This window comes from Python bivittatus, unplaced genomic scaffold (genome assembly GCF_059951505.1).
Source record: "Python bivittatus isolate LINGU-HERP-01145 unplaced genomic scaffold, Pbiv_v1 ctg000670_np1212, whole genome shotgun sequence".
Taxonomy (NCBI): domain Eukaryota; kingdom Metazoa; phylum Chordata; class Lepidosauria; order Squamata; family Pythonidae; genus Python; species Python bivittatus.
Genome location: NW_028277094.1, coordinates 2,372,335 through 2,397,051, shown reverse-complemented (window position 1 = coordinate 2,397,051; position 24,717 = coordinate 2,372,335). Strand labels below are relative to the sequence as shown.

Here is a 24,717-nt window from a genome sequence, read left to right as displayed (position 1 = left end):
AAAAATGCAAGGCACCTGGAGGTTAGTAAACAATCTGGTCTTAAAACAGCTATCACATCTATGATTATTTCTTAATTATAAATAATTTCCAAGGAAAACACTTTAGTATGTTTGCAATTTAAAGACCATAAAAACTGTCCTGAAAGAGGGGTGATTAGGGGGATTTTCCTCTGGCATATGGAGTTCCACCAACAAATTATAACAGAAAGTATCTTGTTTATCCCCCAAACCTCAGAATCCTTATGAAGTATTCCCTGGCTGGGTTCACACATACTTCTAATCCAGCAGTTCTCAAATATTTTGATCTTAGGACCCCTTTACCATCTTAAAAATGACCGAGGTCCTCAAAGAGCTTTAGTTTATGTGGGTTATATCTCTCAATATTTACTATATTAGAAATTAAAACCGAGACATTTTAAAATATGTATTTATTTGACTTCATGGATCCCTGAAAAGATCTCGGGTCCTCCAGGGGTCCCCAGACCACACTTGGAGAACTGCTCAAAGACAATATCCATATTTGCAATTGTAATGTTAGTTGTGTATGTGGAACATGTTGTGACCCCAGATATCAGCTACATCATGGCAGATAGGCGGTTCGGTGAATACCCTGGATGGTTCACGCAACCTCATGAACCATAGAAAATTGTTTTAGCCTTGTCTCACAGCTTGTGTGAACTGTGCCTTTGGTGAAAATGGACTGTGATGGGTGTCCTCCTTGGTGGGATAGGCCCCCAAAAGGAGAACTGCAGAGGCAGATCAGGACAGAGGCAGTCTTGAATCTGAGGGATCACTCCATAGTAGCCTCCTTCCTCCTATAGAACTCCAGTCTGACTAATTTCCCACCTACTGAAACCAGGGATGAATTATTGTTTTGGAGAGAAAGAAATATGAAAGGAAATCCAGCTTCCTACTCAAAAAACAAGCATTTTTAGGAAGGAAGGGAGAAATGCAGCACAAGATTTAGGAAGATGGGGGGGACGAGAGTCTCTTACAGCCACTTCGGTTGCAATTCTTTGCACGTTTATCTATCCCATTGACTCTCAGGAGGTGATCTATGTATCTATGTATTTATTTTTTCCTACTCAAGCATTTCAATCTGTATCCTTCCAGCAGAGGTGTTTATGCATCCTATCGAGGTAACGCTGTTACAAAAGAGAGAAAAAGTCTTTAGTTGTTTAATAAACCATTGAAGTAGTGTCATTTTTTTAAAGTCTTGTTTATTGAATAAAAGCCAAGCATACTAAGCTTGATCTCAGGTTGAGCTAAAGCAATAGAATATTGTTCCAGAAAATCCACTAATTTAAAGGGGGTGGAGAGAAGACGGGGATAGGAGGTTGTATACAGGTAATCCCCAGTTTAAGAACAAGTTCCATTCCCAAGGTCTGTCCTTAAGTTGAATTTGTACGTAAGCCGGAACAGTATTATTGTATAATACTGTAGAAGTAGTGTTGTGTAATCAACTTGAACCATTGTGTATTTAACTCAAATCATTGTGTATTTAACTTGAATTTTGCTACAGTAGGCTCCATTCTTAACTATGGTTTGTCCTTAAACTGGGATTTCTTAAGCCAGGGACTACCTGTCCAATGTTTGGGAATGAGCTGTGCAAATAGTCAGTTCTATTCAGTTCATAAGCAAGTTGAATGAAGCACAAATTAAATTAAGTTGGATACCAACAAATTGATTTGGACAGTCCTGCCCAGGAGTGGGTATGGTGTTTTCCAAATAAAATTTGATGATTTGATACTGAATCAGATTGATTGGATCAGTTTGAACGGTTGAATTAAATCAGATCAGTGGTTTCAAATAGAACTGATTATTCAACTTGGATTTTGCTGGATTCACATAGGGTTAATGTTTCAGTAGAAGCGAATATGTGTAGCTCAGGGATGAACTGTGGAGTCCTCGGGGTTCTCTGAGCTTGGTTGTTTTCTTGCAAACATTTCATTACCTGGCTAGGTCACATCTTCACTGCTAGAAGGGAGTGGGGTTTGCTCTCTGTTTATATATTGTGGTATGTCCTGCCAGTGTTGGTGGGGGGTTGTTCTATTTTTTCCTCATAATTTATATACATAAAATAATTTATATAATTTATAATTGTATATACATACTTTATATACATAAAATATGTATATAAAATATACATAAAAAGTAAAAAATATATACATAAAAATTTATATGCATAAAATAAACAAAACAAAATCCACGCCCTCACCCACACTGGCAGGGCGTGCCACAATATATAAACAGAGAGCAAACCCCACTCCCTTCTAGCACTGAAGATGTTACCTAGCCGGGTAATGAAACATTTGCAAGAAAACAACCAAGCTCAGAGAACGCCAAGGACTCCACAGTTAATGTTTCAGTCTGTTGCTAAAAAATGACTGCAAACAGCAAGAGCTAAGTGGTTCAAAAGGGGATCGAGTTCTGTTGTCTCTGTGTCTCTAGAATCCTAATGCAAACTTTGTTCTTTCTTCTTGTTTTTTCTCCCCAGCTACTTCAAACTTAGACCTGGATGTGAAGAAGCCTACCCCACCCAAGCTGTTATGGCATCAACCTGTGAACATATTTTTGGCTCGACCTGTTGGTGTGGAGGACCTGCGCCATGAAGCTGAGCTCAATCTCCAGAGCTTGCTACAAGGTACTGAAAAGAAAGTAGATGGGGGTGGAAGATGCTCTTTCTCGAAGATTCCCAGTGGTGGTAGGAGCACTCGGGGCTGTGACTCCTCAGCTGGGAGAGTGGCCCCAGGAGCAACATCGGAGCTCTCTGTGCAGAAGAGTGCAGGGCTAGGAACAGCTCAGATCCTGCGCAGAACCCTCAAACTCCCAGGCCTCTGGTAGAGGACCCGAGATTGAGGAAGACACAGACCACCCAGAGGGGTGAGAGGGGAATTTTTATATATATATATATATATATATATATATATACACGCGTGGAATCAAAACACAGGATACAAATTAATTAATTAATTGATTGATTGATTGATTAATTAATTATATTTCAGTGCAATTAAAGTATGCAAAACAAAGATAGAAAATAAGAAAAAGAGAAAAGGGGAGGAAATAAAAAAAAGAATTTTATAATCCAGTCTTCCACTGTAGGTATTTCATTGCTTTTCCAACTTTTTGCATACAATAATCTCGCTGCGTGTTGTAATGCTGTATGGAACATTAATTTCCCATATTTCTTTTCTAATTCCTTATCCATAAAACCCAGTAGGATTGTTATCTGCTTATGGAGTACCTTTATATCCTGCTTTTTCCTGGGGGGTGGGCGCGCCCCTAGTTGTACCTTCACAATGACACTGTGAAGTGAATTGAGTTGACAGAATGTCTAACCCAAATTTACCCAGAATTCAGTGGGTAAGAACAAACTCTGGTCTTCCTAAATTCAAAATCTTATCCCTGATTCCTCTAACACTGACTGAGGCTTTTGAAGGGTATACATTAGGAAACAGCTGGCTGAGCTATGGTTTCTCATTTCATTTATAATGATTAAATATATATCCAACCTTTCTGCTCGCCTAAGGACACAGGGGAGGGTTGAAGCCATGGGATACCACCGAAGAACTCTTTTCAGAAGTTACTGCTGGGTTGTACATTTTTATGAGATGCTGTGAGTGGTTGTGCTAAATAATTTACATTGCACATTATGTTTTTAGTAATCCTGTTTGCTTTCTTTCATTTGAATGGGTACTGATTTATTTGAAATTAAATCTAATTTTGCCCAAAGGACAAATGCAGACTTGAGCCTGAAAAAAGGGTTGTACTGTATATCTCTGACATAAAGCATTTTTACCCAGTTCTTCAGTGCAAAGGCACCCAGAGTTCCTTAAAAAGAGCAAAAATGAGATCGATCTCCCTTAGAAGAAGCAGATGACTCCTAAGGATGAAGGATGGAGAGGGAGGAGAAGGAAAAACTATCCAAGGCGCAGAGCTCACGTTGGGCATGGAAAGGAAGGGAGAAGGACCATCTGTGGTTCTGACTGGCAAATGGATTAGTTAGGACCAGGATAGATCCAAGGTGGCTGATGCAATGGAATCTTTTATCTGTTAACCTTGGAATCCTTTGGCTGAAAAACCTACCTCTAGGTCTAGAACTGAGTACAGTTACAGGAACTTATGTCTGTAGATATATTGTTGGAAGAAATTTCCTGCACAGAGAAGAAACTGGTGGCAACAGGAGAGAATATATATAGCTCAGGTTTGACTTGTTGATTCCTGGTGTTCTCTGAGCTTGGTTGTTTTTCTGAAGATGTTTCATTACCCAGCTTGGTAATATTGTCAGTACATGAGAGAGTAGGGCTTGCTGGTTGTTTATATATATTGATTGGGGTGTGGTTTTCCCTCTCTTCCTTCCTTCATCAAACAAACTCTCCTCTTCCATGAACGGATGTTGTTACCTCACCTGGTAAAGAAAAGTCTTCAGAAAACCAGCTAAGCTCAGAGAACCCCAAGATCCCAACAAGAAGCTGGTAGTTACAGCATCTGGGCTATTTGTCCATCCAACCTTGGATGGGATGAGGCTGAAAGAGCTTTTTCCTGGGGGGTTGGACCTGATCTTCCTGAAGTGAAAAAGCCTTGATTTAAACCCAGGACTTCCATGCTTTCCCACTGAGCTGTGTCCTCTCCACAAAGTCTAAAGAGCAATGGAGAGTTTTTCCACCTGGCTTAGGTTGATTTCTGTGGGAACATGCCTTACCTTCACAAATCTATCTCAACACCCTGAATTTTCCATTGGCCACCACCGAAGTTTTTGAAACATTTTAGGGATATTCTTCTAAGAGTTTTTACTATCAGAGGCTGCCATTTTGGGGAGGTGGAAAAAGGCAATGTTTTGTAATATCACATTTTGGAAAGGAGGGGAAAAAACAATGCTAGTTATCCCTTTACAAAACCCAAACAAAATGACATAAAGAATTCCAAACTTCCAAAATTCCAAATTTTTCAGAGCTCCTCATCAGGTAAGTGGTTATGGCTTAAAAAAAGAAGATATGGGGAAGAAGCAAGGACCTTTGGAAAGGTTGTGACTCATCTTATGGGTTGAAAAACATTCAAACAGGGAAGTGAAAGTGCCCTTGCCCATAACATAGGTGAGGAATGGATTGTGAGCAAGCTGAACCTTCCTTTCCTTTCCTTTCCTTTCCTTCCTTCCTTCCTTCCTTCCTTCCTTCCTTCCTTCCTTCCTTCCTTCCTTCCTTCCTTCCTTCCTTCCTTCCTTCCTTCCTTCCTTCCTTCCTTCCTTCCTTCCAGAAGAATACGAGGAGCCATATTCTGAAGCCAAGATCAGTGGTCAAACATTCCGCTATGCCAGCTCTCCTTCGGTGGATAGGCATCTTGAGTGCAGTCCTCGCCCCCCACCCACCAAACGCATGGAGTTTGTCTTCATGGTGAGTCTGATGCTTTGTAACTTATTAAGGGAAATACTGGAGGGGTTTCCTTAACTCAGAGCCTGTAAGGCACCCAGACCCAGTTGGCCACCTGCAAGTGGTTGGAGCAAAGAGGCAACAAACAGGAACAATTGGGAGCCTCAAGCAAGATCAGTGGCCTTGTCAAATTCTGGTCTATCTAGGACAAGAGGCAAACCAAAAACTCCATTCATCCTAAAATGCAATGATCCCAACCTGAGAAACCACAAGGTCTTAGGTGGGAATGTTGAAATCTCATAGGAGTTTGGTGCTCTTGGACATACGACTGAAATTTGGCCATAGGTTGGGTTGATGGAAACTCTGGCATTAGTAAGCATCACATGACCAACCTCTGGCAGAGACACATTAACTTCATTCAGCCATATTTTGCCTGAACAGTAGTAATTCAACAGGTCTTGGAGATTTTGCACTATTCAAGTACAGAAGTTGTTAATTCAAGCGTGTCTGTGTGCATGTGCCTTTGAGTTAGTGTTGACGCCCAGCAACTATATGGACAAGTCCATAGTTTTCTTGGCCACATTTTTGGAAGTGGTTTGCTGTTGGCTTCTTCCCAGGGCTGAGAGAGAAGGACTGGCCCAAAGTCACCCAGCTGGTTTTGTGCCTAAGGCAGGGCTAGAATTTACAGTCTCCCGATTGCTAGTCTAGGACCTTAACCGCTACACCAAACTGGCTCTCAGTCTAAGAGTGCAGCCATCAAATTCATTCATTGTTGCATCTCTGCTTTATAGATTCCAGCCATGTTCTACAGGGGCAGTGCTATGTCCTTATCTGTCCCCAGAAAATTTGCATTGGCCAGATGTGCAAAGGAGAAAGCCACTGGGGTGTAGCCAACATATTTGACTCATTCTGGCCCAGAATATATTTTGAACAAGGTGGTTTGCAATATGGGATGAAGAGGTGTAGATCATGGGTAGTGGATCTGCATTGGACCAAGCTCTCTTTTCAGACTTCAGTGAGTCTCAAAATCCTCTCTTCACTCTTTCTCACACATGCTCTGGCTGAGTTCACACAGAGTGCTAAACCATCATTTCTTTAACCAGAGTTTAACAAGTAAACCATCATTGTCTGGATTCACATACTGAGCTATAAACCCACCAAGCCAAAAATAGCCAATAGCCTAAATGGCACAGTGAAGTGGGTAAAGTCCCACTGTGGATTTTGCTGATTCTCCTCCCCACCACTTTCTGACAGCCTACAAGCCAGCAAGTGAAGGAGAATGAAGCCACAACCCTGGGGGTAAGAGTCCTGGAGCCTTCGCTTAGCTTACCGGCTACCCCGGACAAGCACATGGCCTGGGCCCACGGATCCCCTCTGCCTGCTCTGGAGGAAAAGAGATTGCAACAGCCCTGTTCAACCCAAGCAAACATTGTCCCCATCAACATCTCAGGTAGGCTAGACCATGTGTGTGTGTCTACGGAAGGGCAGTTTTGTAAAAGTAAATGGTGGAGCCAAGAGGGGGGGAGTGCAAAGAAGAGCTTCTGAGCTCAGCATGTTGGTTCAGGGGAGAGCAATGTGCGAAAGGCATTGAAGCATTGCAGCTAGACTTCTGTGGATGAGAATGTGCTACGTGCCCTACTAGATTGGGGTTTCTCAAACGTTTCTTCCATCCTGTGTTGGGTATTTTGTTTGTGTGTATGCATGTACAGGTAGTCCTTGTTTAGTGACTCCCTTGTTTAGCCACCATTTGCAGTTACAATGGTAATGAAAAAGTAACTTTGCAACCAATCCTTGCATTTATGACCTTCACAGGTCTATAAAGCAAAGGAAAGCTGAAGTAAGATCATAAGCAGAGTCGCGGTTTCACTTAATGACTGCTTCACTTAATGACTGAGTTGCTGGTCCCAATTGTGGTTGTCAAACAAGAATGACCTGTACACTCACATTATCCTGCATTTGTGGTCTTGCCACCATCAACATCTAACAAATTCAAACTCAGCACAGCAGGGTTTGGGATTTTTAGAGGGGTTTATTTTTTGGTCCCCTCCATTCTTGTCACACTTGGTACCTACATGCAAACCATCTCTCTGACCCGAGCTTCAAGATTTGGCAGAAAATGATATCCAAATGATCACTGGCTGCATTCAGATAGAACATCAAATCTGTTTGCAGACATTCACTTGGGGTTTACATCAGAACCTACGTCCGCTCAATTTGCATGGGGCTGCTAACCCAGAATCATCAACCATGTTTTCAGGCAAATTTGTACTAGCTCTAGACCTGCATTAAAAAGCCAACGACAACCGTTGCTCAACTATTATTCCTTTATGCCCGCCAGCTTTCCTGGGGCACTGGAACAAACTGGATATCCTACCAGGAATGACAGATGAGCCCCAACATTTTGTTGGTGGTTTCAGAATCCCTACAGTGGCAGGACCTGGTGTGGTCGATACAGTTTATGGACTTGAGGAATCAGCATTGATCCATGGTCAAGTTAACATACTGCACAAAACCACACTCTTCCTTGTTTTTGACTTAAGTATGATGTGAGAACCCAGCCTTACATGTGAGACTATTTCTGTTTAAAGGTCCCATTTGAGGACCTCTAATCTAGTGGAGGTAGAAATAGAGATAGAAGTAAAGTTGGTTTACTTACAGCTTCCTTATATAACAGTATAGGAGGAGAGTTGTGTCAGTCTATGGTGGGAAAAAAATCAGGAGTCTGATCTCCCTCCCTCCTTCCCTCCCCTTCCCCTTCCCCTTCCCCTTCCCCTTCCCCTTCCCCTTCCCCTTCCCCTTCCCCTTCCCCTTCCCCTTCCCCTTCCCCTTCCCCTTCCCCTTCCCCTTCCCTTCCCCTTCCCTTCCCCTTCCCCTTCCCCTTCCCTTCCCTTCCCTTCCTTCCTTCCCTTCCTTCCTTCCTTCCTTCCTTCCTTCCTTCCTTCCTTCCTTCCTTCCTTCCTTCCTTCCTTCCTTCCTTCCTTCCTTCCTTCCCTCCCTCCCTCCCTCCCTCCCTCCCTCCCTCCCTTCCTTCCTTCCTTCCTTCCTTCCTTCCTTCCTTCCTTTGAAGCTACCTTCAGCTCCTCTTCCTTTCTAGCATTTTATAGCTCACCCTGTAGGAAGAATTCTCAGGGTGGCCAGCAGAAGAAATAAAATGGCTTTCAGTGTAGGAAAGCAAGCTGGGGTGAAGCTGGATTAACTATTGTGAGAGAAGAAGCTGTTCCAAGTCTACGTTGTCTTGCTAATTAGGATTTGGGAGGTAAATAAGTTCAGGCTGTGGCACTGATTGCCGACAGAGATGGAATCATTTGAGGACAGCCAAGGACATATGGTGCTTTGTTTATATGTTGCAATAAAATAGCCACTTTTTTTCACTATTTGATTGCCATGACAAAGCATCTCTTGTCTCTCTGCTTTTCTTTTCCCCACGCCTGAGAAACGTGCGAGAAACTCTTTCTGTCCTGGTCTGGCCACATTCTGGCATGTTGAGGGTGCTGCAAACATAATCCTTATTTAACAGACTAATTTTTTTTCCTATTCCTTCATGTATGAATACTGTAGATAAATCTTTCTGCTTTGCTTTATAATCATGTTGCATTTTTTCAGGGACAAGGACTTTCCATTCCGCTGACCCTAAAGCTTGCCAGTGTTTCCTTCCAGACTATGCAAAACCTTGTCCTTTTTCAACAAAAAACTGTGCACATTTAGGTACACATGTTCCTCTGAAATCAACCTTATGGCACACTTTTTGCCCTAGTGTACAGTATTATTTTGCAGGGGTATTGTTTTTCCTAAGCTCACTTTTTTGTACATGTACAGTTTTTGATAAGAAAGCAATTGTGTAATTCAGAGAAGCATGAAAACTGAATGAGCACCCAACCTGGTTTGCATATTAATTAGGTGAAATGTCTTACAATGCATGCTGAATGAATGCTGTTCCTGCCCTTTTATATGGCTCAACACCCCTTTCCTATGCAGAGGTTAATCCATTTCTGCTTCAGGACACCATTCCCACCATCTGTGATGGGCTCCTTCAGTTAAGGCCATCTCCTTCTCCTATCTGTAGTCATCTTCTGGGCTTCCTTGTCTCCACTTGGACTATTGAGTCTCTTTGTCTTGGCTACAGGGCAACCATTCGCTAGGCACGCCAGTGCACGGCACTCCCTGTTTAATACAGAGACCGCCATGAATCCCAAGTCTTTGTTGCGCCGAAGACGGACAGTGATTGGTTTCCCGCACCTCTCTCTACGTGATCCAGGTGACCGACTGGAGGGGCTGTTGCTCCCTCACTATTTCGGTTTTTGCTGGTCAGTGACTGTCATGTGTCGTTTTAAAATATATGTTTTAGGCTAAATTGCAGGGAGACCCCTCCCCAAAGCTATAACGCTGAATAGAAGGGTCTTGTTTCTTTAAATCGTGCCAGGCTGTGTAGCAAAGCCAAAAGCTAGCTTCTCTGCCCAGCGTCATCCTTGCCTTTCTGACTCTCTTCTAGGAAGTAGCAATGGACCCGTCCTCAACCCACCAGCCACCATAGCTGAGTCGATCTCTTGCAATTTTGTCCCAGATGTGGTCAGTGGGAGGAGCTCCACTCGCCAAGCCCGTTCTCCTCAGTCCCGGCCACAGCTACGAAAGACATTCAGTGACCTTGGGGGAGTCCTACAGGGGCGAGGTTGCCAGATACAAGCAGGGCGTGCTGAGAACTCCAGGGTGATGTATGCTAGTCCATTGTGTAATGGCCCCAAAGAGGACTCCACCTTTTCTCCTGGTTGCAGCACATCCTCCTTCTGCTACATGAGCCCTTCTGTGAGCCAAAATGAGGTGGCAGCAGAGAATGCATCCCAGCTGTCTCCTTGCACACCCAGGGACACTCCAGAAGCAGATCAACCTTCTTCCTTCTTCATTAGCAAAGACAGCATGGCTGGGATCAATGAGTGTGGGACGTTTTGCCCTTCTCCTGAGTCCCCCCTAGAGGCTGAAGGAGGCTCAAGATGTGGAACAAGAGAAGCCAAAGCCCCTGGTGCCCTTGTCAACTCAAGTGAGGAGGAGTGTTCCCAACTGGAGAGGGAGAGAATCCTGTGCAAGTTCCGTGAGAGGTCGCTGTCTGTCCCTACAGACACAGCCTCCCTGTGTTCGGTGGACATTGGGGGCAGTGAGACCTGTGGCCTTAGTTATCCCAGCGCCAGCTCTGAGGGGAGCACAAGCACAGACAACATCTCACTGGCTGTGGAGCAGGGGGCCCGAAAGCAACGCCGACAGCGGACCAAGAGCATCTCTCTCAAGAAGGCAAAGAAGAAACCCTGTCCGCCCACCCGCAGTGTCTCCTTGATCAAGGAAGGGCAAGTGAGCAAAGCAGAGGTGAGTGATGAGGCACTGCCCCAGGACCAGAGACCCAAAAGTCTGTGTTTGCTGCCTGATGCGCAGGTCCATAACAAAGTCCAAGGTGATCCAACAAGGGAATTGGAGAGCGTGCCGTATGCCCAGCAGTGTTATGTGCCTGAATGGAATTCCGGTGATCCTTATTGCTCCTTGTCTGGATCCAGCACTGCTACTGGGACGACTGTAATTGAACTGTCCAAGGTATGTGGTAGTTCCGAGTCCCTCCCTTCTCCTTCTGTCTCCCGGGCCACCACACCATCTCAGCTCTGTGCCGACATGAGTTTGAAAACCTCCTCCCCCGGGAGGTTGACAGGGGTAATGTCTCCCTCCAGTGGCTACTCCAGTCAATCAGAAACTCCAACTCCAACTGTCCCATCATCCATGGTTCTGGGTCATGCTCCTCACCAGAGTGGGCGGACGAGGCCCCTGGTGCCTGAGAGGAAGTCCTCCCTACCCCCAGTCTCACCTATGGAACGAAGCCCCAAGTCTCGGCTGTCATTCGACCTGCCGTTCGCCCCACCAACTCATCTGGATCTCTCAGGCTTGAAGATCTCACACAAGAGTAAAGCCAAAGTAAGCCGACACCACTCAGATTCTACCTTTGGGGCCAAGATCGGTCCAAAGCTGAGCCCAGTGCAGCCAGTTATGCCAATGGTGACCCAGCTGGACCTGCGCTCTGTCCGCTTGCGTTCCATCAGCCGATCTGAGATTGAGGATAACCTGGACAGTCCTGAGCCGGTTGAGGAGCCTGGCAAGAAGATCCGGCCCCCGGTGGCAGAAAAACCACCCCTCTCCCGAAGGCCACCAATGCTGTTGCATAAAACTCCACCAGTCCAGGAGGAGTCTCCTGTGAGCTCTCCAACTTCTCCAGTGACACCACAGGGGTTGGTCCCTGCAGAGAATATTTATGTGGTGGCCAGGAGGCCTGAACATTTATGGGATGCAGGCACCTGGAGCCCCACAGAATCCCCCTCTGCTGAGGGGGCAACTTCTCCCATACAGGGCACCACAGGGACATTTTTCTCCACTGTACGGAGGCTCTCTGAGGATAGCTTGGAGGAGGATGAGCAGATGAAGGCCAAGCTTCTAGACGAGGGGGTGCCTGGGGGAGAGGGCCGTAAATCTAAAGTCCCACCTCCTGTCCCAAAGAAGCCTAGTGTGCTTTACTTGCCGTTGGTGACTTCCCCGCTCCACCCAGGGTCTTGTCCTGGGGATCAGAGGTTGCCTCCTAGCCCAGTCATCATGCTAGATGAGGATTCTGCCTACTCAGAACTGACCACCTACAAAGTGCTGTCCCCCGTTGCCAGTGAGATGAATGTAAGCCCAACTGGTGCAGATGTATCATGGGGAGACATTTCAGGTAAGCATTCTTGCTTTTTCTACTGCAGGGTGAGGGAGGGAGGGACCTTAGCTCAGTTAAGGAGTAACTCTTTGATTACTGCGTCCTTCCTTGAGAGTTTGTAGAAGTTCAAATAGTCTGGAAGCACATGTGCTCTCCATGGATGACAGTGTATATTAAAGGGTTTGCAGACCACACTAGTGAGACTCAAGCAACACTTTAACCAAAACAAAACAAAACAGACAACAGCTAAACACAGCCTTCCCCAATATGGGTACTTTCCATATGGATTAACTCCCAGGATTCTCTGCAGTGGTCTTGTTGCCTATGGGATTCTAGGCACTGGTCAACGTCTAGGAAAGGAAACTCAACTAACGTATGCTAATGTAATCATGGACTAATCGGAGACTTAGGGTGTAGGTGGTGGAAGGCTTATAGATTTGGGTTGCAAAAATCCAGGCAACCCCAGATAGCAGCAAAGCGAGAAAGAAAACTGTTTTCTGCCATTTTGTGGTCAACTGGATGGTTTTCCTGAAGATGGTGGGAAGAGACTCAAACCAGTATCTTCCAAACAAAGGAGCCTATTTTATTCCCCCTTCCTTTACGCACAGATATACCCCATCACTGGCTCCTGTCTACTTTTCTAGTTTGGGAAATACCCTGTTTCTTTTAGTGTATTACTTGCTGCCTGAATCTCACTTGTAGGAAGCAACCTATTTTTTCCAAGATTCTCATTTATTTTTCCTTAGGGAACTCGGTGGGTTTGAAGAGCAAAGAGAAACGCTTTGTAAGCGACAAAACAGCTGAGTCAATAACCGAGGAAGACGATGATGTCTTTGTGACAACCCGAACCACAGAAGATTTATTTACTGTCATTCACAGGTGGGAGTTCACCCAGGAGACAACTCTTGAGGAACTATTTTGTGCCACTTGCTCAACCCACATCCCTGGTGCCACCTCCCCTCCCACCAGCCAGTCTGCCTTGAGTGGGAGAAAGATCTGGATTCAGTAAATCTTTGTTTTGCCCCTGTTTGTTGCTCTTTGAGCTTACCCAGCTCAGGTGCAGCAGATACTTCTAGCAGATCTTACAATTGTTCACACTTGGCAGTCTATGAGCCTCAGACAACCCTCCTCCTGTTCACTTTTTGCAGCCTCCAGCACCCTCCCCCACAATCACATGTGTGAAATCTGGTGACAAACTGCCAGATTACAACCATTTTCCCCTTAGAAAAATGGAGAAATCACATAAACATGGTCAACCTCCATTAAGCTCCTATGTTACTTTTTTGAAAGCTATGACACCCCCCTCCTCCAAAGTTGCAAAAAAGGAACTGACAATTCCAGCCCCATCATCTCTGATAGTATCATCCCATCTCTGGTACAGCTCTTGCAATCCTCCACAGATCTTTGTAACCCTTGCGGTTTGGTTCTAGTCTAGAATCTAGGATCTCCATGAATGAACAACTGGTGGCACTCTATATGTTGTTGGACTGTAATTCCCAGCATTCCACATCTTCAGCCATGCTTAGTAGGGCTGCTAGGATTTGATGTTCATCAACCTCTGAAGGGCTGCCAGATGCTCACCACCTCCTCCAATGGCTTCCTTGCTTCTTACATTATTGCCACCCATTTTAGTTGGCCTTTTAAAACGACCATGTCTTCTCCCAGGGTTATGAGATTTCAGCAAGAGAATGCCCGTTTATTTGGGTGAAAAATCTCTGTCATTCGCCACTGGACTAGAGACATCTATTTTTAAATTAAATGTGGGCAAGAGATTTGCACCATACCTTGAACTGATGAATGATTACACTGATGAGACCCAGCATCATTTAGTAGGAAATTAAGCTGGTCAGTGACTTCCATAATATTGTGCCATATTGGATCATCAGTGGAGTAGATTGAAAACTCACAGGATAATTCTAGAATTAGATGAAATTGTGCTATATTTATTCCCTTGTTTTTTACAACACTGGTGTAGTAATATCTACATCATTGACCTATGTTTTCTCCAGAATATTTCCCCTTTTTAATTTTTGGAAATAATGGAATAGCAAATCACCAAAAGGGTAACTGGTTTTAAATGGTACTTTTCCATCTTTTCAGATAGGTATGCTTTTGATGAAAAAGTAATATACTAATATTAATCTATAATCTTACCTCCACTAAAACATTTCCTCTTATCCCTCAGGTAGATCCTCTTCATCACGTTTTTAGAAAACAAATCATTGTTCAGTTTTTTAAAAAAAATAACAACTAAATCTTGCAATATTTACACAATAACCATGTAAGTGAAAGCAAATTATGGTACTGATTTTGAACAATAACCTTGCTTGGGATTGCTATGTGTGAAAAGTCATTTGCCATTTTGCTAGAACCAGTGTGGTATAATGGGTAGAAAATTGGACGATCCAAAGAAAATTAGGTTCAAGTTCAGCCTAAGCCGACAAAGGCCGCTAGATAATTGCGAGCCTGTCACTCTCTCTCAGCCCAACCTAGCTCAGAAAACGATTGCTGTGGGAGAAAAAATGGAGAAGGCTATACTGTGTACACCACTTTGAACACTTGCAGAGGATGGATGGATGGATGGATGGATGGATGGATGGATGGATGGATGGATGGATGGATAGATGGATGGATGGATGGATGGATGGATGGGTAAATATAGCTTGTAGTTTGTGTACTATTAGAAATTCCTCCCTAGCTTCTAGCTGGCTCCCAGTGTTGGTTGTGATAGTGGTCATTCCTCTATTTCTTCCCAGAGTTTTTCTCATCATCTATTTCTTCCCAGATCCAAGCGGAAGTTACTGGGTTGGAAGGAGCCCAGCGACTCTTTTGGCAACCGGCCAAATTCCCAGATGCCCACCAAGAACATCACAGGGCTTATGAGCAATGAATGCCCTCCCAGCACAAGCAGAACCTCAAGCAGAAATGAAGACTTTAAGGCCCTCCTTCAGAAGAAAGGGGGCAAAGGGGCCTCGGGCATCCGAACATCTGCAGCTGAACTTCTCAAGACCACCAATCCCTTGGCTCGGAGGGTCATGACCGAGTTTGCTGTGGATGGGACAATCCAGAGCTCCAAAATCCAGCCCTGATTTTCTTTAAGAACAGGGTCATCTCTTTGCAGTATATCATCCTTATCGTCCTCCAAGCTGACCTTAGGAGTGAGTCTATTCCCCTTGAAGCTTCAGCATCTGGGTTGATTTGTTCCCTGAAGCCAAAACTTTTTCTGGTTTTTACTGGGTGGGTGAGGGTGGGATGGGGAGATCTCTGTATTCAAGAAAAGTGTCTTAAGTGAAGAGCACACCCATCCCCTGTGGAATTTGCCCCACACTTCCCTCTGAAGGAACAGAAATTTTATTTCCTTTCCTGGGTTAGAAAAAAAGACTTGCACAATGGATGTTCCTAGAAAGGGCTATCACAGGTGGGTGTCAGACGTAGGCCTAACACTTTCCTCCCTGATTGCATGAGGAACAAAATCTCTCTCTCTTTCTCTCTCTCTTTCTCTCTCATTCTCTTCTTTTCCAGGTGTACAAATTGGGAATTCCCCATTTTGATTTCTTTTCCGCAACGAAGCTAACTTGGAACTGTCCAGTTTCTTTGGCATGTGGTACTTTAAGTGCTTGTAGGATATAATATGCAGCTGTTGTGGCTTTTCTTTTTCTTTTTTAACAGACACACACACACACACACATACACAATCTGACTTTTATTATTTTTTAAGTTTGGGTTGCAAAACCTTTAGGAGTTTTGGCAAAGTTGGTCACTTAGAGAGATGAGATTGAAAACAGAGTTGCCCATAAGATACAGTGCTTTTGTCCAAATGACAAAATGATGTCACACACGTACAAAAGGGCAGAGTGTGCATCACAATGGTGCGACATTCCTTGATGCCCCCACGCGGAGGATGAAAAGTGCTTAACAGGGTGTCACTAGTGCGTTAAATCTTATTTGAAGAGAATGCAAAACAGATGAAGCTTCTTCTCCTTTGCAAAGTTATGATTCAAGAATTTCTAAATCTTCTTAGGTGAGTTAGTGGAATCTGCATTTCTGTTCATGCAGAGGCTGTCATTTTCCATACTCTGTCTTAGCTCATGGTTTCTCCATGAGAAACACATTGCACTGGGGAAAACTGCATAGATCGATACTGGAAAAGAATTCATATACTCATCTCCCTCCCCACCTGTCTAAAAATACTTCCTGCCAACAGATCAGTGCATTTTGCATATGTCAATATACGATGTATGAAAAAAGAGACACACTCTATTTTATAGATTCATTTGTTGCAAATGCAAAATGTTGAAATACGATGCTAATGGCTCCGTTGGGAGGCATGAAACTCTGCTAAAAATGGCTAGCCATGTTTAGAAAACCACTTTGTCATCCTATGAGGACAGCCTGTTCCCTGGCTTTGCTGGGCACTGGAATATATAAAAGTGGCCCTTGGAAAACAAAGCATCTTAGGCTGTTAGTAGTTGAATCCAACATAGTTGGGTGAAGAAAACCTATTGAATGTTCATTGTATGGCCAACGTGTCCCCTTGATTTCAGTGGGTCTGCTCTTGCCCTAACCAAATTTGAATTCACGCCAGTGTCCCACAGCACCTTGAAAACAAACTGGTTAATTACGGCATCAGCTTTCTTTAACTAGTCCACTGAATCTGATGCATGCACAAACGAATAGGTGAGACCAAATCCTTCCTGCTGAGTCGGGATCTCTTCCATTGTTCCATGATTTGCATTTCTTATTCTTTGCTTATGGCCTCATTTTATACTCCCTCAGCAAGTGTGTTAGAGGCAACAGAAGCAAAGAAGCTGAAGAGTTTAGATGCAAAGACAATCACTAGAAATACCCAGCATGGTTGCTATTAAATGATGTAGCGTTTCCTGCTTCCTGTACTGTTCTCTAATGGGCAGTGCGATTAGCATGTAGGACACACACATACGGTACCCCCAATCCGTGTATTAATGCATTTCTTCTATGTTCCCGGGTCCCTATTCTTCACAGATCCTGTGAGTGTAGCACAACTTGGAGGATTAGGGCAACACACACAATATTTCCAGGGTGTGTTTTGAACAAATCCAGTATCTGGTTTCTTCTGATGCTCAAGACAGATATTCTGAGCTCACTGGCAGATTAATAATTTTTTCCCCAGTTTATTCTGGCATGAATCAAAGTTCAACCCAGGCCTCTGCAAAAACGAGACCTTATTAATACAAAGCTATTTGCCCACGATGCTTTCTTGTGTAGCAAATACCAAAATAAGTTGAGTGGTCTAATTACAGCAGAAACAGGAAGAAACCTCTAAAAACAATAGCTAAAAATTGGGTGGAAGAACGTTATGTTGGGCACTTCCCCACTAGTCATTTAAAGGGTCTTCATAGCATCACCCTGCCATCACTGAGTGAAATAAAACCTGTTCTCATTACTATTATTTTGGCACAACAATGACTGAATGACTCTAGAAGACACTGTAAACCACTAGTGGGGACGTGAGCATTGTCTGAAGGGCCCCTGCCCCCTTCTATTCTATCTTCGTAATTTTAACACAGGATGACTGTTCTACATTTGAAGGAACATAGCCCCTTTCCCCACTCCCCAAATATTAGAACAAAATTCAAGACTCTTGAATTTTGCATGTCTGTACTGGACAAAAATGATTTGCCAAAGGAAGTTTTTGTGGGAAGTTTCAAAAGGATAGATGTTGCATGGCAAATGTTCGATAGGTTGAAATGAATGTTAACTCCTGTTACAACCCTGGAAATTGTAGATGCAGGAGACTACTAAAAAAATGGGTCATTCCCCCATCTCCCTTAATCCTGAATTTGGTGCACAAAATGACAGTTCCAAAGTTCTTTGGTTTGGATCCATGACAGTTAAACGAGCATGACATTCATTTTAGTAGATATAATATTGATGTATAGCCTACGGGTCTTAGCATTCTTTTGCCTAAAAATTAATCTTCCTAAACGTGATGCTCTTTATAAGAGTTGTTCTACAATTGCAGAACGTTAGAGTTAGGCAACAGCTGTACCTAACACTGTCCTCACTGCAAACATCAGTTTTATTAACGCTTTAGCAAAGCTTTGCCCAAGACCCTTGAGTGTTGCTTGCTCAGAATCTCCATACTTCCTATTCCCCAAACTCCAGTTGACTTTCCTGCTTGGTGGTGCTTCTGGGGTTTTGATCTAACCCATTTAGAAGACAGTGCATTATGTTATCCCGCTGAATCATGTCAGTTAAAGGCCAAGTGGTTGCATTCACATAACATGCTGAGCTTGGTTTGTGTTAACCTTGGTTAAGTGTGTGTGTGGGGGGGTTGATGTGGCTTTGTGTGGTGCAAACCCAGTTTAGTTAATGATTCAGTGTATTGTGCAAACCCAAAGAATGGGTTATTTCCCGTAACTCAGTTAAGCATGGTCTGTGGACGCAGCCTCTAACTTCCTTGTTACCAAAAAGTGCCCCTAATGAAACAGGGTAAAACCTTTAGCATCTTGCTATGAGGAACCAACAGCAGCTTGTCACATATGCAGAGTGAAACAGGGTGACTTTGTTTAATAGAAATGTATATAGAAATATATGTATTCAAAGCTTAGTTTTCTATGAATCCTGCTGTATCTTACCCGCTTGTATGAAATTCAACATATCCTGCCTGAGCATATTCAATTTATTGCTGGATTGCATCAGGACTTAATTTTTTTTGTCTGGGTTGTGGTTTTTTTGGGGGGGGGCATTATCTGCCTAACAAGGGAGCCAGGGCCTCAATTCTTCCCCAAAGGGATAGAATTCCAAGCCTCTGCTATGCCTCATAGACTTGCTCTCTCTGCAGAACCGTCCCTTGCCCCAATGAGGTCATGCTGTTAAGGCAGTGTTGTCCAAACCTGGCCACTTTAAGATGAGTGGACTTCAACTCCCAGAATTCCCCAGCCACCCATGCTGGCTGGGGAATTCTGGGAGTTGAAGTCCACTCATCTTAAAGTGGCCAAGTTTGGACAACACTGTGTTAAGGGATGGAGAGAAAGAGGTGGGATAGATGTGATGCGCTTTTCAAAAGATGGTGTGTAACATTTCACAAAGCCCTAGTCTTCTGGTCTGGAAGAATGGAGATGGAGTTGTGTTAGTGCAGCTGACTGAGAGGTGGATGAGAAAAACAGGGCAATGGGATTACAAGGCTGAGAAGTGTTGCATTTTCCTTATGAATTAAGAAAAGAATAGATGCTTATGCACATACACACGTGCGTGCAGACCCGTACAGAAAACTCAGGAATATCCCCAAGTGCTAAAACTCATAATGGAAAACTGTACTCATCTTAATTGGGCTTAAGCAGTAAACCATACTGAAATAGAATATATCATATGTACAATGTCTAGACTCCTGTCAGCTGCAAAGAAGGGACTGTTTTATCCCCTTCAAATCAAACTTAGCTTATCAAGCAAAGGATTGGGGCTTACCATTTTTCTCTTGGGCCAGATTGGTCAGAAAGCTGGATTTTAGAAATAATTTGAGAAGGGAAAGCAATGTGCAAATCCACCACCTCCAGCTTGAAGTGTACAGAGATTCTCTTTCTTCCTTCTGTTGGACCAATTTAGATCCATAACATTGGTGTTGGATGTGTTATACAGCTGGAGAGCTGGGCAGTGCAGAGGGCTCCCATTTGGGCTTGTGAAGATCTGAGCTGCTGTTTTTGGAAGTTTCTATTGAAGATTTTCCTTGGGCTTCCACATGGTGGGAGATGCGTTGAGAGCTAGAAGGAAGGGCAGATCTCTGGAGCACTGTGGTACGGGGACCCCCAAATGATTAAGCAGAGAGAAACACAGTTCAGAGTAACAACACACATGTGGTCTCAAAATAGGGACTGATGTGGGAACGCCAAGACCCACTGAGGCTAGCTAACATTGCTGCTCCATCATTCTTTCTTTCATTTTCTTAAAAAAACAAAAAACAGCAAAATACCATTATAGAGTTTAGGGCAGTATTTCTCAACCTTGGCAACTTGAAGATGTTGGACTTCAACTCCTGGAATTCCCCAGCCAGCCATGCTGGCTGGGGAATTCTGGGAGTTGAAGTCCACACGTCTTCAAGTTGCCAAGGTTGAGAAGCACTGGTTTAAGGGGCTAGACATGCCCATTATTGCAGATGCATGTTTTATTATTTTTCCTGTAAAATCCTATTTTCTGGGGGGAGTGGGGGGAGGTATCACAGTTGCAACAGACATCCTGCTCCCACTGTGATTTTTAAGCTTGCAGTCTAAAAGGAGCTGGCTACACTTTTGCTTGTAAATGACAACGAAGGCCTAGAATTACACCAGAATTTGGCAAACGCGGGTGGTTTTTATTTATTTATTTTTGGCCAGAGATGAGCTGGTTCTTAGCAAGCTCTCTCCCTCTCGTTCTTTGTCGTCTTTTGCATGAGCCTGCTAAAATGTATTGGCTTTGTAACCGCCCCTAGAAAAATGAGAGTTCCTAGCTTTCAGGAAGCAGGGTCTGCTCCAATTTTCCACCAGATACTTGTCCATAATAGTTATCTCTAGGGGGGACTTGAGTCAGCACTGTTCAATGGCACCTGGGATGGAGAGCCCCATGACAGTCCTACTGGACAAATGCCAGGTTGAATCAAAGCCCAGTAGAGGGAGATCAGCCAGATGTGATTTTGTCATCTAGAGTATGAACTCTAACAGAACAGATCTTCTGAGTTATGGGTTCAGCCCAGCCCAGCCTAGCCTGACTTTCCTCTACAATTTGGAGTGCCTGCTTTGAATCATCAACCTGCTGTGGTGATCCTCATCCTTCTAAAAGCCTGGAGGAAATTTCTCAATGGTTTTGCCACCAAACAAATAACACCAAACAACGTTACGAGAGTTTTGACTTTTCTTAATCTCCTACTTCATTCTTTGAGGTACCTCCTTTTTCTTCTACTTTCTGTTAATATGTTTCTAAAAATGTCTTCATGAGTTTTATTCAAGCCAAGGCCAACAGGGAGATGCTGGTCCTTCTGTTCCTCTGCAAAGTGTCTCTCCTTCCTATGTGGAATACTTCTGCAAACATTATCATCCTTCAAACCAGCCACGCGTCTTTCTATTAATACTCTTTTGTATCCAGGATGGAATCATCACCTATCCCTTCTGCTTAGATGAACCAAAATTTGCTCAGAAAGGCACTTGGCTCCCTGCTTGTTGGGCTTTAATTACACATTCCTCAATCCGTTGCCATGGATTTGCACAATCAGGGTTGTAATTAACGTCCTGGCTCAGAAGTTGAGAAAAAATATATATCATAAAAATGTCGCGCTTTGCTGATCGTGACAGGTTCTCTCAACATCCCCCCCCCTCTTTTTGCTTTGTTCTGTTTTCCCTTTGCTACTGACCTACTCATTCTGGAAAGTAAGGTCCTGATGGAAGAGACCATCTTTTCATCTGTCCTATCAACATGGCTGGCTTTTTAAATTCTTTGCTACAGAGCAACTCAGCACCAATACTGGATTACAAACATTACCAATTATTTCAACTAAGTAGGTGTCCAGGGGCCCTCAGTTATGTTGAGGTTGGATTCTACCATCAAACATTGTGGTCCAAACAACTGTAGAACGCTAGGAGAGAGAAAGCTGCTTACTCTCCCTCAACATGGCCATCTCCAGAAGAGAACTAGTGAAGGGGGCTTGGGGTAGGAACAGTGACAATGGAATGATGAAGATGGAAAGGACTATGTGTGTTCCTCCCTTTAAAAAAGGACATGGAAGACATTACTTTCATTTTACTTGTTTATTGGTAGTACCCCTTGTTTACTTTGGAGAATCTCTGCTTTGTGGAAAAGGGAAATCAGTAACTCAGGAAAAACATTTATATAATCAGATCCATTGATCCCACTCAGAATTTTCTGTCTATTGTTTGTTGCTCGGTATCCCACCTACTCACAGACAGAATTTGGAATGAGCAAACAGGAGCCAGGGTGGAGATTGTCAACACTTTCCTGTTTCATCTCAGTGATTTAGCCTTCTTCTATCAAAAGGATCCTTCCAATGAAATATGTTTGGATTTTGCATTTTGGAGGAGAAGAAAAGAACTCCTAATTGCCATACACCAGGATCCCTGCAATCCAAATGGCATATTTCCGAAAAAAAGAAAATTAAAATTATTAATGTTATCCTTTCTCATAAGGGGAAAGAAGGGGCAATTGACCAACTGCAAAGGAGAGGGTTTTTCTTCCTCTTCATTCAGGTAGGAGGTAGAAGGAGGAGCAAGTGAATTGGGGGGGAATTACTGTGTGTAGTTCAGAAAAGTCTACCCCTAGGAAAACTCAGGAATTTGCTGATGTACCAGTGATTGCAGTCCCAAATCCCCTGAATTCCTTCCAGAGCAAATGCACAGCAGAAGCCTGGGGTAGAAGATGGCCAACTTTTCTTCATTCATGGCTCGGTGGCTGGATCCATCACTATTCTGCTGCTCTAGGTAGGAACCAAAAGGGATGGCTGCAATAGTGTTTAAATGAATTTGGTAGAGGAAGATGGATAGATGGCTCAGATTTGCTTGGCAAAATGTGAATGTATAAATTCCTAACTATAGACCCCATTAGTTCAAAAGTATTCAGTTTGGCAACGTAACGCCTAATATCATCAGTTCTTTCTAATGAATCTAAAGAGCTAAACTTATCATCCTGGACTCATTTATCTGCAAATAGGCTTCACCAAACACAGGGAGACTTCCTTCTAAGTACACATGTATGGGATTTGAATTTTCTTTTTCATTTATAAGATGTCACTGTCGGTTTTCTCTGTTTCAACCTCAAGGCCAAATTTGAAACTTTTTTTGTAGACAAGCAAGACTGCCATGTGACTTCCAAGATGTTAGATGAAGTTTCATCTTCAGGACAGATAAAATATCCTTGGGCAGTAACTAGGTCTGAATTGTCTCTGTGACCTAGAACATTGGTTAGAATTTGATACAGTGAACTACCTTCTTAGCTGTCTGTTCATGAATTCTTGGGGTCTTAGCTGGGGGAGGAAGCGATGAACAAACTTTCAACAGACAAATGCCAATTTTGGTGAGCCTTCATAGGCTTCTACTACTTCTTCCATTTCCCCATTAGACTTTTTAACCAAAAAAGGAAAGCCTTCTTGACCCAAACCTTGCCCAAAATGCTATAACTAATAATATCAGAAGTTTGGAGGTGTGGAGGGAGGAGAGGATGAGTTGGGTAGCTGATTGGCATTTTGAGTAATTGCTGCAAGGTGTGAATGTATCAGAGCTCACAACAGCCAAATGAATGTGCCCCCCCCAAAAAAACCCTACTTTTCTTTCCCTTCCAGTGTTTGAAAAGCAAAATACTTTTGGCTATCTGAGGGTATTTTGAAATCCTGAAATCCTTTTCTTCTAACTATATCTCCCCTGCATCGTAAGAAGGAGAGGATGTTCTTAAACCATGGATTGTGATTTCCCACCACAGACTTTAAAGAAGCACTTTAATGGATTGTGTTGATGAATCCTACAAATATATTTTGGCCAGGCACATTCATGTGCCCCTGAATGTCAAGGAGACATAATCTGCCTTTTGTCAAATGATCCAAGGTGAATTGAAAGATATTCCTGGCTTTTTCTCAGGAGGTATCAGAGAGAAACTATTGTATGGGTATGTGACCAAGAAGAAAAGAAAACGATGAAATGTCATTAAACCTTGTACATTGTTGCATAGGACTGCTCAGGAAAAAAAGACAGGGAAATGAAGAAGTTCATCATTGTGTAACCTGAATTTGATTATGGTTGTGTTTCAGCTGGCAAATTCATGCTAGCATGAGACTTTGCACTTTGGTTTCCATGTAGAGAACTGCTTCAGAACCTCTTGTTTGTCCTCCAGAAGTCATTTTTGAACCACTCTAACCAGGTTTATTAAAGATCTGATCCTACTGAACTCCACTGGATTCGCAAGTCTACATGGTTAGGGTTGCCCTTAGACCAGGGTTTCTCAACCTTGGCAACTTGAAGTTGTGTGGATTTCAACTCCCAGAATTCCCCAGCCAGTTGGCTGGGGAATTCTGGGAGTAGGTCCACACATCTTCAAGTTGCCAAGGTTGAGAAACACTGCCCTAGATAATGCAATATTGACATTAACAACCTGTTTGTAAAAGAACCAAAATCTTTCCTTTCGCTAGAAGATGCCAGTGCTTTGCTTCTCTAATACTTTTTAGGTATGTTAAGTTTCCCTACACCTTCTCTTAACCCTTAGAAATTCATTTTCATTCCTTGTACACCTAGGTGGATTTAAACATCTTGTTTTCCTTGAGGAGCTTATGTACAGCCAAGGTCACCTAAGTCTCCTACCTATATTAAAATCCAGCTAGCTCTGTATTTATACTAGTTGGTCTTGCCATAAGCCAGTTGCAAGATGGACAGAAATCTGTTTTTTTTTTTTAATTCCTTGATGCATGGTGATGCAAATTTGAAATGCAGGGTATACATCTACTTTTGAATTCTAATTCTTGCCCTTGTACAGTATCCAGAAATGCATAAGAGAGACTTTTTTATATTTCTGAATGTTGTACTTTTTACTCCTTGCAAGCTTGATAAATACATTATCTAAATGTCTTAAAAGATTGACTAAGTGTGATGAAATCTCCTGGAACCAGCTGGACATAAAGTGGGAGGGAGG

At 43.3% G+C, this 24,717-nt stretch overlaps 1 protein-coding gene across 5 annotated transcripts in view; it reads left to right on the top strand.

Moving 5' to 3' along the window:
- The window catches only part of NHSL2 (NHS like 2), a 77,585-nt gene extending 60,059 nt beyond the window's left edge, over window positions 1-17,526 (top strand). For 3 of the 5 annotated variants that reach the window (XM_088151514.1, XM_088151517.1, XM_025162969.2), the window contains exons 2-8: window positions 2,498-2,644; window positions 5,257-5,393; window positions 6,624-6,819; window positions 9,493-9,624; window positions 9,859-12,102; window positions 12,831-12,963; window positions 14,870-17,526. In XM_088151514.1, coding sequence (XP_088007640.1) covers window positions 2,498-2,644; window positions 5,257-5,393; window positions 6,624-6,819; window positions 9,493-9,624; window positions 9,859-12,102; window positions 12,831-12,963; window positions 14,870-15,173 — 3,293 coding nt within the window. In that variant the 3' untranslated portion in view covers window positions 15,174-17,526. The remainder of the gene's footprint in view (window positions 1-2,497; window positions 2,645-5,256; window positions 5,394-6,623; window positions 6,820-9,492; window positions 9,625-9,858; window positions 12,103-12,830; window positions 12,964-14,869) is intronic. The other 2 variants (XM_088151515.1, XM_088151516.1) reach the window with 2 other exon arrangements.
- The last annotated feature ends 7,191 nt before the right edge of the window (window positions 17,527-24,717 follow it).